Here is a 15,838-nt window from a genome sequence, read left to right on the forward strand (position 1 = left end):
TTGAAGATTTAATTAAAAACAGAAGACACTGTGAAAGTGTAACTAATTGTCTGACAAGTCAAATAGATGGATTTGAAAGACTTAAATTTCTGGATTTTTTAAATAAAGACTTCCTCTATTCCTTCTTTTCTTAGACTATTAAGAACTTTCTATTTTGGTGGATATTTCTTCTGTATGCATCTGTGGTGTGTGCTGAATAAGAATTAAGCCAGGATGTGCTCTTCACTTTAGTTTTCCACCTAAAATGATCACCTCTGTAGACAGATATAAATAAGTGTCTGGGATATATGGAATAGTCATATCTCTAGTTGTTTGAACATTCCAGAAGTTCATAAATGAACTACCTTTTATACTTTGCAGAATTTGAAGAAGCAAGAAAATGGGTAGCAAATGATTTAGTATTTGATAAAAATGTGGATGTGAACCTGTTTGAGAGCACCATCCGTATCCTGGGCGGCTTGCTGAGCACCTACCACCTCTCTGGAGATAGCCTTTTCCTGGAAAAAGCTGTGAGTGACAGGCCTTACAAATGAAACTGGGTTATTTATTCCATACTGGACAAAGTTGAGGGAAGGTTTCTCAGAAACTTAAATGGTTTTTTTTAAGAATTTCATATTTAAAGTGGTGGGAAAGGGATTTGCCATTAAGCTTTTAAGCCTGCACTTCTCTTTGCTCTTTGGATGACCTCAGAGCCTGGCTGTGTTTAGCACTTACCCTTGTATGCCTGCTCTTCTGCTGATGAATGGCTGACCGTAATAAAGTTCATGAAACAAAGGAAGAAATAAATGCTTGGCAAAGGGTAATAATTGTCTTTTGATTCCCTCTCTGTGTGTCTTAACAGCATCAGCCACCTCTTCAGATTAGCTAGGTGCAGTTAGTGACTGTAGACTTGCATCATGTGGCACAGGAATTGCAGCCTCAGATGAGGCCTGCAGTGCTAGGGACAAGGTGGAAACTCTGCTCATTACTATGAATAAGTTCATGACCTTTTTAATTCTTTAATTGCTTGCACCATCTAAAACTAAGTTGCTGTTCTGTCTTTTTCTGTCTGCTTAGTGAAGAAAATCTAATGGGGTGAGAGTGTATATTTATTTTTTGTTTTGTTTGTTGCTTTGTCCTGTGCTTATGGGGTTTCTCTAGAAAGACATTGGGAACAGGCTTATGCCAGCATTCAAGACCCCCTCCAAGATACCGTATTCTGATGTCAACATTGGCCGGGGCACTGCACATCCTCCTCGCTGGACATCCGATAGCACTGTGGCAGAGGTGACCAGCATTCAGCTGGAGTTTAGGGAGCTCTCTCGTCTCACTGGAGATGAGAAGTTTCGGGTATGGAAGAATAAGTTGATGTCTCTTTCTTTTTCCACCTGCCTGCAGCTCCACCACTGACTCTTATCAGTGCTCATGGTCTCTGGAGTCTCTAAGTTACAATAAATAAGTTGTGAAACTCTAAATGAGGGAAGGAAAATAAACAAAATATCCTGATTATTTTATTGAATACCTAAAAGTAGTAGTGGAGATGAATAATTATTTTTCTTCCTCAGAAACGGCTTTTAGTTAAAAAAATAAAAAATGCTGAGTGTGGTTTCTTGATGCCATTATCTATACGCAAAGAACAAAACTGTAGTGTTGCCATCCAAGGAACTAAAATATGACTCACTAGATAAGAGTCTGAGAGCAGGTCACAGTATAGGGAAGAGTAATTTCAGAGAAAATAATATTTTCCACTTTTCTTTTTGTTTGCTGATGTGTTTTATTGTTTTGAACTGTATCCACAGCTCAGTTTTGAAGAATGCAGTTATTTAAGGAAGCTGTAGCTATTGCATGATTCATGTAGTTGTTATTTTAGCTGGACTTCTACTTTGCAAAGCTGAGTAAATCAGATCATAGTCCTGTCCCATAGTACTGGCTTTCGAGTGGGCTTACCTTGAAGGAAAGGAAACAGTTATAATTATTTCAGAGTACTTAAAATGTACCCAGAACATTATGTTTTGAGAGTCCAAAAGTTTGAAATCCTGTATTGAAATATTGCTCGAGCTGAATTTTATGTCCCTGATGCTAATTTAGGTAAGAAAAGTTACAGATTTGTTACTGGCCTGTAGTTACTAGCTACAGTTTTGTGCATCATTTATACCTGCAATTTATGTTTGCCATTTTCTTTCTTGTAGAAAGCTGTAGATGAGGTGATGAAGCATGTTCACACACTCTCAGGGAAAAATGATGGCCTCGTGCCTATGTTCATCAACACCAACAGCGGGCAGTTCACCCACCTGGGGGTCTACACTCTGGGAGCCAGAGCCGACAGCTACTATGAGTATCTGCTCAAGCAGTGGATTCAGGGTGGGAAAAAAGAAAACGAGTAAGTTCTTTCCACTTCTCATATCAGTGTGAGAATTAGGTGAGCTGTTTTGTTGTAGCAAATTTGCTGCTTAAAGAAAAATAACGTATGTGCCCAAGAGTCAAGTAAACATATCACTGTTTTTAAAAGCAAGCTAAGCAGCAAGAGGGACCTATGGTAACTTCATGTAAAACCAGTAGGAGAGTTAGGCTTAGTCTCAAAACTCCTTCTCCACAGAAAGCTTTTCTTCCTCAGCTCATCAGATGTAAGGAGTGTGACAGCAGGAGATGAAAATTAAGTCTTTGCTGTAGATATGGAGCATAATTAGACACTTCTGAAATACTGCTGATATTTCCTTTCACCAGCAATGTCTGTGTTTACTCTGGGTTTGTTAGTGAAGGGCAAAAGGAGACTGAAGTTTGATGTTTGTGTAAATCTTTGCTTTAATTACAGAGTCACAGACTGGTTTGGGTTTGAAGGGACCTTAAAGCTCATCTCATTCTATGGGCAGGAATACCTTCCACTATCCCAGGTTGCTCCAAGCCCCGTCCAACCTGGCCTTGAATGCTTCCAGGGATGGGGCAGCCACAACTTCTCTGGGCAACCTGTGCCAGGGCCTCACCACCCCGACAGGGAAGAATTTCTTCCTAATATCCAATGTAAACCTACTTACTTTCAATGTAAAGCCCTTTTCTCTATCACTACATGCCCTTGTAAAAAGTCCCTCTTTAAGTCTCATATGTTTCTTTTGTATCATGGCTAGGCTTCACGAACGAAGATTTGGGAAGGCACTATCCACATTTGCTACAGGCACGCTGGTGGCTTATGAGGCCAATACGTGACAGACATATCCGATTGCAAAAGGCACAGCAGAAAGACTCCTTAGATGGTGTATTTTGCAAGATACGGTTCTTTCTGCGTTGCCTTTTTTCCTCAAGAGTGATCCTGCGTGTGATCTCGAAGGAGACAGTTGCGTTACAGATGGTGTGTCTCCAGACCTCCCGATTGGAGGCCAGAGTAGACCAGTTATGGTGATCAATATGGCCAAGCCTGAGGTGTTGTTTCAGGGAGTCCTTGTATCTTTTCTTCGGGGCTCCTCTCGTGCGGCAGCCAGTGGCAAGTTCACCATAGAGCAGGATCTTAGGGAGGCGGTGGTCCTTCATCCTTGAGACGTGCCCAGCCCATCGCAGCTGCGTTCTCAGTAACATGGCCTCAATACTAGTGACAGCTGCTTGCTCTAGTACAGATGTATTGGTCACATAATCTGACCAGCGGATGTTAAGGATTGTACGGAGGCAGCGTTGATGGAAGCGTTCTAGGAGACGCAGGTGGTGGCGGTAGATGACCCATGATTCGGAACCATACAAGAGAGTAGACAACACTATGGCTTTGTAAACACCGATCTTGGTGCTTTTCTTCAAGTGTTTATTACGCCATACTCTTTTGTGGAGTTTTCCAAAAGCACTATATGCCTTAGCTAACCTGTTGTCTATCTCTCCGTCGATCTTACCATCTGAGGAGATGAGGCTACCAAGGTAATTAAACTGTTGGACTGATTTGAGCTCTGATTGGCCAATGGTGATGTGGGGATGATGGAAGACTTCCTGAGATGCAGGTTGATGGAGGACCTCTGTCTTCTTTAAGCTGACTTCCAGCCCAAAGAGCTCAGCAGCATCTGCAAAGCAGGATGTTAAACGCTGCAGGGCTGCTTCTCTGTGGGCAACAAGGGCGGCGTCATCAGCATAAAGCAGCTCCCGGACAAGATGGTTTAAGGTCTTGGTGTGGGCCTTCAGTCGCCTTAGATTGAATAGACTTCCATCAGTACAGTATCGAATGTAGATACCATCCTGATCATTGAGGTCTACTGTGGCCCTTTGGAGCATCATGCTAAAGAAGACAGTGAATAGGGTAGGAGCGAGAACGCAGCCTTGTTTCTTTTGTCTGCACTGCAAAAGTGGAAGAGAAACTTTACAAGGAGCAGAGGAATTAAAGATGTTGAAAATGAAGGTTTCCTCCAAAACAAGACAAAAAATCCAGCAGTTTTTGTCTGCATTATGAGCTAATTATGTTGGACTTGTTAATTTTGAGAGGTTTAATGCAGAGAGAGTGACAACATGCCTCTTAGAGGCTTTTCTGTGTATCAGAGCAAATGCCTTTCTACAAACAAAGTTTTCTCACTGCTTTTTCCGAGCTTTACCTCACTGTAAATGGAGAATCAGTGTTTTTGGGACCACAATGGCATTTTGTGAGCCTTGCAGTGGAAAACAACAGGTTGTTTTCCATATGAAAGTTCTTGGAAAATCAAATTAAATGCTGTGAAACAATGTTTCACAATGAGAGAGGTCAATTGGAAAAGATTGCTCCAAGTCTTTGAATCTCCATCTTGGATGGAGATACTACTGCATCTTTGGATGAAGGTACTAAAAAATTGCTTGGATAAAACCTCAGGCAACCTGATGTAACTGAATCTGCCTCAGAGCAGAGGGATGAAGTAGAGACCTCCATGAGGTCCTTCCCAGCTAGATTTTCTGCGATTTCAATTACTTTACTTCCCAGGATTTTTGAAATAATTTTTGGCTATTGCCTAGAAACAGTTGGGGATATTTTCTTTAATACATAAATAACGTTTTACTTTTTAAAGTATTGCTACATGGTAGCAACAACCAACTAACATCCAGTTAATGGTGACTTTGAGGGTTTTTTTGTCAGTTTTCACATTTAGTTAAATATTATTCTTTAGACCAAAATAACAGTCTCCTAAAGGATTGTGGTGATCAGCTATAATGAAATATGTTTTGACTGTGTGTACGTGAGCCAACTGGGAATGATTTTAATTCACAGGCTGTTGGAAGACTATATGAGAGCCATAGAAGGGGTGAAAAAGCATCTTCTTCAGAGATCAGCCCCCAAGAAGCTTACTTTTGTAGGAGAGCTTGCTCATGGCCATTTCAGTGCCAAGATGGTAAGAAATACAATTGCATTTAAAAAAAACAACAAAAGAAAACAGAAAATCATGACAAAATTTAAATAAAACCCAACACACGGCCAGGCAAATGCAAAGCTTTTCTCTCTTTAAAGGAAAAAAACACCACCCTAAACCAACAAAAAACCAAAAACCCAGACTATATATACATACACATCTGTCTCTCCAGTGTGATGGCAGTACTGAGTAACTGCTTTGTACATACTAACCGCATGTGCAAACCAGGGGCCTTCTCTTTGAGTTATTCTAGTAAACCCATTTATTTTCCTCTAAGATTGAACATTTTGGTGCTGGAGTTAAATTTTCTAATTTTCTTTCTCTTTTTTTCTTCTGGTTTTTTTGGTCATGAAATTCCAGTGTCTGAAGCTGCCTATTTTATGTATTATTCATTTTCCATAATTCAAAAATATATGTGGACGCTTGCACACCCGGCTTTTCAGATTTGCCTTCAAAAGAAGGTGGTGATCTAATATTGTGTTATGGGATTAAAAAAAATCTGATAATTTTGGAGGCTTCTGTCAATTCATGACTGTTTTTTCTTTTCCTACTGTAGGATTCTTGAGTAAAACAGTATGCTGTTTGCTGTGGGGAAAATTGATTAATCTTAACTCCCTGCTCTTAATATATGCACCCATACTCTTTAAAATGCATTTTAAGATCTTGCAGTTAAAGATCTCATGCAAGTGTTAAAAATCTCATGCAAGTGCAGGTATGGTACGTGCATGTGGCTTGTCTTAAGAGGCAAGTGATCCTAATGTAAGTGATGTATTACTAATGTATGTGTAGCCTTATCTTTTTCAATACCTGAAGTGAGCTTTAATGAATTCTATTACTTGTTTGTTTTCCTGATGTATATTTTTTAGATCTTCAGGTCTAGTTTTCAGCATGTTCTTCTTGGATCTGAATTTCCCAAAAGCTCTCCAAACCTGCTGTGAGTGACACCAGAGTCTGGGTAGAGGGGGCTGCTCCATCCCAAGATGGGACAGAATTGAATTGAGACAGATAGATTTGGCTAAGGCATCTCCATGTGTCAGTACACTTTCTTCTGTTCCAGGGAGTTAGAATTTTGGTATTTAATCTATTATTACTTGTTGAAAGGCTGGACAGGTCTCTTACCCTGGCCATCTGGAAAAGTGGGGAATGTTTGGCTCTTATGTTTATGTTTACCTTTGCAACCCTCAGCTTTCCTTTATGACTGGACAAAGCTTTTGAAGGTCCATACAGGGGCATCAGAATAGTTTTACTATCTTTTTGAGACCTGAACTTTCATTCTGAATGTTAAGAATCATTTTAAATCCCATATGTGACATCAATCTGCAGTTCTTACAGTCTTATATCAGTGGTGGACTAGTCCCAGAATGAGGACAACCAAACCTTTAGGTGGTTCTGCTGACTCCCTGGATGAGCTGATATGGAATGTATTGTATGCTTCTGGTAGACCAAAAGACAGTCTCCTCCCCCTCACCCTGACCTGAGACCTTTTTTCCAGAAACTTGTCATAGAAACACAGTCTGGGATATTTTCCAGCTTAATGATTTCTCTAGTAATGCTGCTTGCCTCATGCTGCATTACATTAGATTGTTAAAAACTTATCCTCAAGTTGTAGGTACCAGAAATGTGTTTTGAAGAAGAGAAAGAATAAACCCAGACAGACAGAGATGCACGCGCACGCGCACGCGCACACGCGCACACACACACACACACACACACACACACACACACACACACAAATACCTGTTTGATGCATAACTTCTCTGCAGTAAGTTGTCTTGTTGTGCAGGATCACTTGGTTTGCTTCTTGCCGGGTACTTTGGCACTAGGAGCCCACAATGGACTGGATGCTGATCATATGAAGTTGGCTGAAGCCCTTATAGAAACCTGCTACCAGATGTACGCTCAAGTAGAGACAGGCCTGAGCCCGGAGATCGTACATTTCAACCTCCATGCGCAGAAGGGCCACAAAGATGTGGAAATCAAGGTGAGCAGATAGCTGGCCTGAAGTCCAATTCCGTGATTCCTCTGTAGCTCTGTTCTGCTGTTGAACTCCTGGTCAGATATTGGTGATGGGGTCTGTTGTGGAGCAGTTAATTCCTTTGCTACCTTGCCTTCTAGCTGTACCCTAGGCTTTGGTTTTAATTACCCTGATAGTGTATTTAGAAGCTGAGTTATGCATAACAAACTCTTAGAAGTAGATGGAGATGGGAATCATTATCTTTCTCCCTGCATGTGTCCTTGAGGAAATTCCCTGTCTGAAGTACTCTTGCCATTTTTTTCTCTTGCAGCCCGCAGACAGGCACAACTTACTGCGACCAGAAACTGTGGAAAGCCTTTTTTATATGTACAGATTCACTGGTGATAAGAAATATCAAGACTGGGGCTGGGAAATCTTGCAGAACTTCAATAAATACACACGGGTAAGGCCAAGTGACCTTGTTCTGTCAGGACTTTATTTGCTCACTTGCTTTCTAACACCAACTTTGGAATCTTACTGTGTTTCAAGATTCATCAGATATGTTTGGGGAAATTTATAAGAATATACAGAAAAATTTGGTTTCTTACAGTTTGAGATACACTACTTAGTCCATATAGGGAAAGAACTTGCATTGCATTGATTAAAAAGTGGAATGTAGAAGCTGCAGGCAAGACTGCCAGTGTATCTACATCTTGGAAGCTGTTTGAATCTCTACTGTGGTTGCTTTTAGAATTCAGAAGTTGAGAAGGACCTGGCTGGATTGAATGAATGCTCTGATTAAAGTTGCCAAAGAAAAAAATGGGCACAAAATGGCACTAGTGGTTTGATAGAGGGGTTTTGTATTCATTCTGACTACAGTGCTGGTTGAGGTATCACTGATATGCTGTAAAAGTGTGGCCTAGATGCCAGTGGTCATCAAATGTCCATGGTCTGTTCTTAGAAGAAATGGGTATGGGGCTTGGGCCAGCTCTAACCTAGAAATCGCTAGTTCCTTTCTGTATGTTTGTCTAGAAACTTCAGGGGGATGTTCCTTGTGATACCTCTTTAACTTAAGTATAGATGCTTCATTTTATCTTTGTGGTTTCTTTTAAAATGCAATGAGTTGGTGTTTTTCATAACTGAAGCTTTGTAAGTAAAGGAAAACCAAGTACAAAATGAAAAACATGCTGATCTGTTTCCTAGCACTTATCTTCTCCAAGTGCATCTGGGTGTTAGGAAGTAAAAAATAATTTATTTTAGATTATGTAAAGATACAAATTTCTGTTTTGTTTTTTTTTTTTTTGGCACAGGTTCCTACAGGTGGTTATACTTCCATTAACAACGTCCAGAATCCCAGTAATCCAGAGCCACGGGATAAGATGGAGAGCTTCTTCCTTGGGGAAACACTCAAATACATGTTTCTGCTGTTTTCAGATGACATAGACTTAATCAACCTTGACAAATACATCTTTAACACGGAGGCTCATCCACTCCCTATCTGGGTGCCAGCATAGACTCTGCAACACTGGACTTTTCAGTGGTGGCATTTTTATCTCCAAGTCACTTTACTTTTCAGGGTTTGAGGAGAGATGCTATATTGCACCTTTTTTGGCTTCAAACAACAAAAAAACCTTGGGGAAAGCATCTCTGGTTTGAAGAAATCATGTCAGTCTTAAATCTAATCCCTGGTTCTGGGATGAACAAACCGTGCCATATGAAGCTGGTTTCCCTAGTACTGATGACGAGGTTCAGAGAGTAATTGCAGCGTGGACCATGACATTCATGGGGCTCTGGTGACCCAGAACTCACTTATGTCAGTCTTACTAAATGCTCATTATATATTGGGAATGCAGCGAGTCGGCTTAGGGCACAGGGTTGTTCCTGGAGAGCAAGAATAAGCCTACAGTTTTTTGGTTTATTCTGGATTCACTGAAACACTGACTGGATTACAGAGCCATTCCTTTGTCAGAATGTGACAGTGGTTCAGGTGGAAAGTGGAATAAACAAAGATCTGTAGTGCTGTCCCAGGTAGAAGCAAAGCTGTCAGTATTGCTGCTGATACTCTGATCTCATTCCAAACTCACAAGCTGTGCTGCATCACCTTAGGAGAAGGAAGAAGCAGCAGAGCATCCATTGTATAGGGTCTTAGTTTTTGTAGAGCACTTTGAACAGTCTGTTCAAGCTGAGGCTGAAATGAATGGTGAAAGGGAATTTCCTGCTGGTTTGGCTCAAAGTGGTATATAATTTTTTAGAGATATTGCAGTTTTTTAACTTATCTGCAGGAATGCAGGAGATAATGTGAAATACAAGTGAAACTACATGTGCATTTTATATATTATTTGCATCAGTTAGACTCAGGTATTCTGACTGAAAGCTGCTTTCTGAGGTTGGGTACTGGGAAAGCTTGTGAGCACATTAGTTATCAGCCTCCTTCCGTCCCTTCCTGCCCAGATATCACATCATGAGGTGTTTGTTGACTCAAGCTTACAGCTGTACAGCACAGTTTGTTATTCATAATTTCTTGGACTGTGGAGAGATTTTCAATTTTTTTTTCCTTGGTTAGAAGTATTTTCGATAGTAGTGTTAAAAGCAGACAGTCTGAAAATATTACAGTAATTTCAGGTCCCAGTAGAATTAGAGAAATCCATTTCAGTTGCTTGAAGACAAAGCAGACCCAGGTTTTTTAAGAATCTTATTGGAGCCCTGGAATCTTTCATTTTTATACGTGCAATAGATTTTAAACCATGAATTTGGAAATGAGCTTTCTTTAGTGCTTGTCCTTTTGGATTTGTAGCTACTTGGACAGTCCTGTATTCACAGATAAGATCTCAGAAATGTGCTTGTTCATATTTCTGGAAGAGGTTGTTCTCGCTGAAATGCCCTTTCCCCTGTGGCAGTAGGTGTGATGGGCACGACCGGGTATGTGGTGGCAGCAGGGAGGTCCAGTCCCCACTAACACCAGCGCCACTGACAGAACTGATTGAGTCTGACTGGAATGGCTGAGGGAGGTATGTGTATTTTATAGTAATTAAAACCTTTGATTTGTAAAGTAAGATACATCTTTGTTTTATGCTGATCCATTTTGTTTGCTGGAGTTACAAGTTACCCTTGGGACCACTATTTAAGTCTTTTAGAGAATATTTATCATTCCATGTACTAATGATGGGTTATAGAAATGAAGAACTCTTAAAAATTATTTAATGCACCTTTTGTGTCATCAAAGGTATCCTGGGAGTGGCAGGACAGAACAGGTCAGTGCAGAATGCTAATGTTCCTCCCGCTCATTTGCCAGCAGTAACGCTTGCAATGAGCTTCTCACATACATGTGCAGTGGAATCCAGTCACTGTGGCCTTTGGCTGCACAACTGATTGGTTGCCAATACTTTCGTTTTCTTTGGCACAACAGCAAATGAGGAAGGTGCTGTTGAAATGTGGGAGGTAACACCTTCAGTGTTTGTTTGTGGAGCAGGTTTGTGCTGCTGAGCAGCTGAGCTTTGGCTAAAAGCTAATCTTAAAACTGGAGATTAAAGAAAAAAAAAGATAAATTCAGTGAAACTACCCAGGTCCTGGTGACTTGTGTTGCTTTGGCCTTGTGCCTTTGACTGAAGCTAGTACTGAACCCTTAATTACGACTGTGCTATATGAATTGTGAAACTTCCGGGGTTTGGCGTTTCACCCATACAGCTGCCTGATTGAGGTAACAGACATTTCTTAGGAAATGGAATACATAGAAATGCTTACCAAAAATATTCTGTTCTTGAAGTCTTACATTAGTCTTAATGTAATTGATTCTACAAATGGGACTGCGGGAGTCTGCATTATATTATTTTTGCCTTATGATTGGCTTGAGAGTAATAATTCATTTCCTAATGAGTTAAAGGAAGGGAGAGAAGAATAAATCATCAGTTTCCCAAACATATCTTTTAGCTGAGCCTGTTGGTCCAACTGATTTCTACCTAGTTCTTGTTGGGACATGGAATCTCTGCAAAATGTGGCTTTACTGTCCTCAGCCTTTAAACCTGAAGTTCATATTGTTCAGTTCTCGCTTCCCTTGAGAACAAATGCTTGTTTCACACCCCTGTATCACATGCAAAATGGCACAAACTAAAGAATCTGAACAAAGCTCACCTGTTCTTCCTGTTCTGTTGCAAAGGTCATTTTAATTGCTTATTTATTTTTACTTTCTTAACAAACTGCTGTGTCAGGTCAGTCTCTGAGCTCCACAGCCCATCTCTATTCCACGATGTGCTCCCCCAGCACAATAGAAAATCAAAAGTTTTCCCTTTGAGCACTCTGTGGTTCCTTGTTCCAAAGCCTGAACTTCCTGCTCCGTAACCTACTCTGATGTTTCAGTGTACTGGGATGCTCCTGGCTGAAGTGGAATGTTGTGGAAAGGCCACCACTGAGCCGGAATTCTGTCCTTCTGCACAAAGAGCTGCAGTGGTTTCTCTCCAAGAGCTCGAGTGCCTGCCTAATTAAACTAAAACAACCCTTGACCCCACTGCCTCTACTGTTCCCTTAGGCTTTCCCTGAGGAACAGAGCCGGGCACTGGCAGAGCCACAGAGAGCTGCATGACTGTAGGACTTGGAAGTCTCATACTTGGGGCTTTGAGCCACAGCTTAGGAAAAAAATACAGACCTGTTTGCTCAAAGAAAATTCAGCAGGTGGATGGGGCACAGTTAGCATCTAATCCCTGAACTTCTGAAAGCTGAATTCTCATTACAGGTCATAGAAACTGGCAGTTTTGCCAGGTCCCTGGTGTTGGCTGAGAGGCCCCCCTCGTGTTTCACAGGACTTTCCAGTAACAGGATTTTCACATTCCAAGGTTTCGCATTTTGCCGAGTTCAGGTACACTTGTATTTACTCCTCCAAATACTAGACAAAAGAGTACACCTTGTTTCCAGTTCCATACCAGTTGGAAGTGATGTTGGCAGTGATGAGGGATGAGAACAGGAAAGGTTTTTGCAGTAACACATTTACAGTTTTGTGAATTTCTCCTGCACTTTAGGACTTCCCTTCAGCTGTGCGCTCTTAGAAATAGCCCTGCAGGGAGTCAGCTCCTGATTTCTAGTGCCACACTTAGTATATTTAACAAGACCAGTAAAATGGACAGGACAGGGTAGCTTCATGAAGCTTGTTGCTTCAACAGAAAGTTTAATATTTTTCTGACTTTGGATTTGGTAAGAAGGGCTTGGGGTTTTTTCGTCTCTGTAATATTGCTGGAGATTGCTGTCCAAGTCTGGAGGCTTCCACTGAAATATGAGTTCCTGTTCTGTGTAATGTTCCCACATTGCCCCCACTCACCACGTTGGTAGGTGACAATGGAACAAACGAGCCTTTGTTCAACAACCCCACTGGGTTGTTGAGCATAGGGGAGGGGCTGCAGCCCTAGTCTGGTCTGGGTCATTCCTGCTGGCACCCCATTTTCCTTTTGTGGCCCTGAAGTTGAGCCAGGAGCAGTGTTCCCATGATGCTCATGAGCAGTGACTGCTGCTGTGTGGCTGTGGTTCTTCCCTTCAACTCAGATAGCACCACAAAACCAGGGTTTTCCACTTACATCCCACGCTTGCTTGCCCAAGGCTTCAACACATTATGGATGTTGGTGGCACTGGCTTCAGACTTCTGCCATGGTTTCTTTTTCAGCACTGCTCATCTGTACTGAAAGTCCATATGTATCATGTTTATCTCTTTGCCATGGTATCTGAAAGCCTTTTATTCACCCATCCATATCAATCAGTGGGTGTTCCTCACACTAAGTGGATTCCTTTGGGGCAAGAACTATCTGTAAGAGGAAAACAGGAGCTCAGTGTAGTCCAGTATAAGGGGATTAAAGAACTCTTGTCCTTCTGGAAGGTCAGCAGACACCTGGGCCTCCTTTCCCTCCAAAGCCCAAACCCAACCCTGACTGCAGGGGTGACTTGCAGTGATTTCCCAGAAAGACTCTCCCTGAGCCTGGCCATGTTCATGCACTGCTGGGCTGGTGTCACTGGGTGCCTGCTTGTGGGACTTAAGGGTACTGTTAGAAAGGGAATACAAGCAAGATGCAATCCTTGCTCTCTGCTTTTTTTTTTTTTATTATTGTGGTGCTAATCCTGAATAATGCCTGGATACAGCAAATCTGAATTCCAGAACATTGAGGGCTCTGAGCATGGAGGATGAACATGAGTCCAGCACCTCAGTAAGGCTGGGTGTGACAGCCTTGTATAAGCCACAGCTGGAGCAACAAACACAAAGCCTAACTTGAGCAAGAGCAGAAGGGATGGTGGCAGCTCTGAGCAGGGCCAGTGGAGGCTTTCATCTGCATGAACAGAGGATTTGGGTCCTTCTGAAGATGTGGTGCCACTGGCAGGCTTACAGCAGCTTTCTTGGGGACTGGAGTTGACTAATCGGGTCTTCCATGTTGTCCTTCATTTACAAGTATCTGAAGTAGTTGACAAAGGAATGGATCCATCTGTTCCTGCTCTCTCCAGCATTTTTGGGGGGGTGGTGGGGCACAAGCTTCGGCCTTTTGTTCTTAAGAACAGGGCAGAGGTATGTGGGTCCTGTGTCAGCACCTGAACATTGTGAAGTACAAGCAGTGGCTCTGGGAAACAGCCCTCCTGTGACCAGGGAGGGCCCAGCAGTGCAAACACTGACACAAAACCTGTTTGGGCAGTGTCAGAGAGCTGAGGCACTGCTGTGACTGTGCTGCACAAGCAATGGAAACCTGTGGGGACACAGGAGGCCTCTCCACTAAAGTAATAAAATCACTACAAAAATATTAAACCCTAGTAATCAACTGGCTGCCTCAGTTGATCCATTTACAATTATGCTAGTAATTATTGGTGCATAGTCATTCCAGTAGGCAAGAATCCATGTTTCTGTGCAAACATGAGTTACTGCATTATTCCACCTGGGAAAGTGAGAAGGAACCCTTTTTATCTTCTTCAGTTATACATTCGGTTATATATTCCAAGCCATGGAATTATATCACACACTTTAATAAACTTTGATATCACACACTTGAATAAACTTGTAATTTGTTTTAAAAAGCTCTGAAAATGTCTCAGAATGTCTCAGTGGAAGTCTGCTTTACTGGTCACCAATACACAGCCCTTGAGTGGCAGCATAGCGCACCGGGATTAGTTTGTGTAAGTCTTCATCTCAGCAACTGGAATCTCCTGGGCAAGTTAAAACCAAAATACCCCAAACCCATAGCCCTGGCTGAGGCTGACAGTCTGTTTTAGATAACTGGTCACCAGTGGAGCCCCCTGCGTCAGTCATGACCATACCTCTGCTTTTCCACTAGCCTTCTAATACTTTTTCTCTAAAAATAATTTAGCTTCAAGCTTAAGGTGTCTCATGCAACCATCCTGTTTAGAGCTGTGATAGTGCTTGGGCCTTCCAGGCAAGCTTTTCTTATTCCTACCCCTTGTAACAGCTCATTTCAAGCAGGCAAGCATGGGCTCTAAACAGTGTGGTTTTGGGTGCAAGTCAATGATTTGGCCTTTTGCTTTTCTTTTGATGCTCAATGAGGGGCAGGTGGGACACTTTGGAAAGGGGAATTTCCACCATCATGGCAGAGGAGAGAACAGCCTGGACCCAGCTCAGCAGGCTGCTGTGTCCTGGGGCAGCTGCACCACCCAGGGGACTGTGGGGATGGAGGGGCTCAGAACCTGCACTGCCTGGGGGCTGTGGGGATGGAGGGCTCACAGCTGGCTGCCTGCTGCAGCTCCCACATGCTGCTCCCGTGCCCACTCCTTGCCCGCGGATTTCACCCAGCCGTCAATGATCTTGGCTTCCAGCCTGCGCACTTCCGTGACCGATGGCGGGTCAGCTGGGTTGCGTCCCCTAGGGAGAGCAAAGCAGCATCAGTCACTGGGCAGTAGCTCTTTGCCTCCTGCACAGACAGAGCCTGGAAACTGAAGGACAGTTACTGACTGGTTTGTGTTTCACATTTAGGCAGCAACCTAAATGTGGGCAGGAGCCCTGAGCTTGCCCTTGCATCACTGGCTGCTTCCCCCTCTGCTCCAGGCCCGAAGGCTGATGGCTAATGCCAGGAGGCACCAGATGACTCCACATGACTGATTGCTGCAGGGTGTCACACACTTGTGCCAATCCCTGTGCAAGAACCTGATCTAGTGACAGTAGGTGAGCTGAGTGCCAAGTTCTGCACAGGCCAGCATCCCTGCAGGGTTGGAAGAGCTCTGTGCTGGGGAAGATTGCTCTTCCACACTGGGCTGCCAACAGCCTGGTATCCAGTCCTCTGTAAGTACTTCCCCAGTGCTGGGCACTGGTGAGGCCACACTTCGAATCCTGAGGTCCCTGAGTTTTGGGCTCCTCATAACAAGAAAGACATTGAGGAGCTGGACTGTTTCCAGAGAAGGCCAATGGAGCTGGGGAAGCGTCTGAAGCACAAGTCTGATGAGACGCAGCTGAGGGAGCTGGGGGGCTCAGCCTGGAAAAAAGAGGCTCAAGGGGGACCTTCTCACTCTCTGCAACTCCCTGACAGAAGGGTGGAGCCGGGGGGGGGGGGGTTGTCAGACTCTTCTCCCAGGGATCAAGTGACAGGGCAAGAGGAAACTG

At 42.9% G+C, this 15,838-nt stretch overlaps 2 protein-coding genes and 1 long non-coding RNA gene across 5 annotated transcripts in view; 1 reads left to right on the top strand and 2 right to left on the bottom strand.

Moving 5' to 3' along the window:
* The window catches only part of LOC116797113, a 14,521-nt gene extending 5,726 nt beyond the window's left edge, over positions 1 to 8,795 (bottom strand). The window contains exon 1 of the long non-coding RNA XR_004360573.1: positions 7,056 to 8,795. This is a non-coding gene — a long non-coding RNA (uncharacterized LOC116797113). The remainder of the gene's footprint in view (positions 1 to 7,055) is intronic.
* MAN1B1 (mannosidase alpha class 1B member 1) overlaps positions 1 to 13,399 on the top strand; it is a 27,641-nt gene extending 14,242 nt beyond the window's left edge. For 2 of the 3 annotated variants that reach the window (XM_032708354.1, XM_032708355.1), the window contains 7 exons: positions 361 to 509; positions 1,141 to 1,329; positions 2,169 to 2,359; positions 5,180 to 5,300; positions 7,102 to 7,299; positions 7,604 to 7,735; positions 8,583 to 10,325. In XM_032708354.1, coding sequence (XP_032564245.1) covers positions 361 to 509; positions 1,141 to 1,329; positions 2,169 to 2,359; positions 5,180 to 5,300; positions 7,102 to 7,299; positions 7,604 to 7,735; positions 8,583 to 8,786 — 1,184 coding nt within the window. In that variant the 3' untranslated portion in view covers positions 8,787 to 10,325. Of the gene's footprint in view, positions 1 to 360; positions 510 to 1,140; positions 1,330 to 2,168; positions 2,360 to 5,179; positions 5,301 to 7,101; positions 7,300 to 7,603; positions 7,736 to 8,582 lie in introns of all 3 variants that reach the window. The other variant, XM_032708353.1, reaches the window with a different exon arrangement.
* The window catches only part of DPP7 (dipeptidyl peptidase 7), a 35,119-nt gene continuing 32,629 nt past the window's right edge, over positions 13,349 to 15,838 (bottom strand). Inside the window, exon 13 of the mRNA XM_032708358.1 lies at positions 13,349 to 15,103. Within this exon, the coding sequence (XP_032564249.1) occupies positions 14,962 to 15,103 (142 nt within the window). The 3' untranslated portion in view covers positions 13,349 to 14,961. The remainder of the gene's footprint in view (positions 15,104 to 15,838) is intronic.

Source organism: Chiroxiphia lanceolata, chromosome 21, assembly GCF_009829145.1.
Source record: "Chiroxiphia lanceolata isolate bChiLan1 chromosome 21, bChiLan1.pri, whole genome shotgun sequence".
Taxonomy (NCBI): domain Eukaryota; kingdom Metazoa; phylum Chordata; class Aves; order Passeriformes; family Pipridae; genus Chiroxiphia; species Chiroxiphia lanceolata.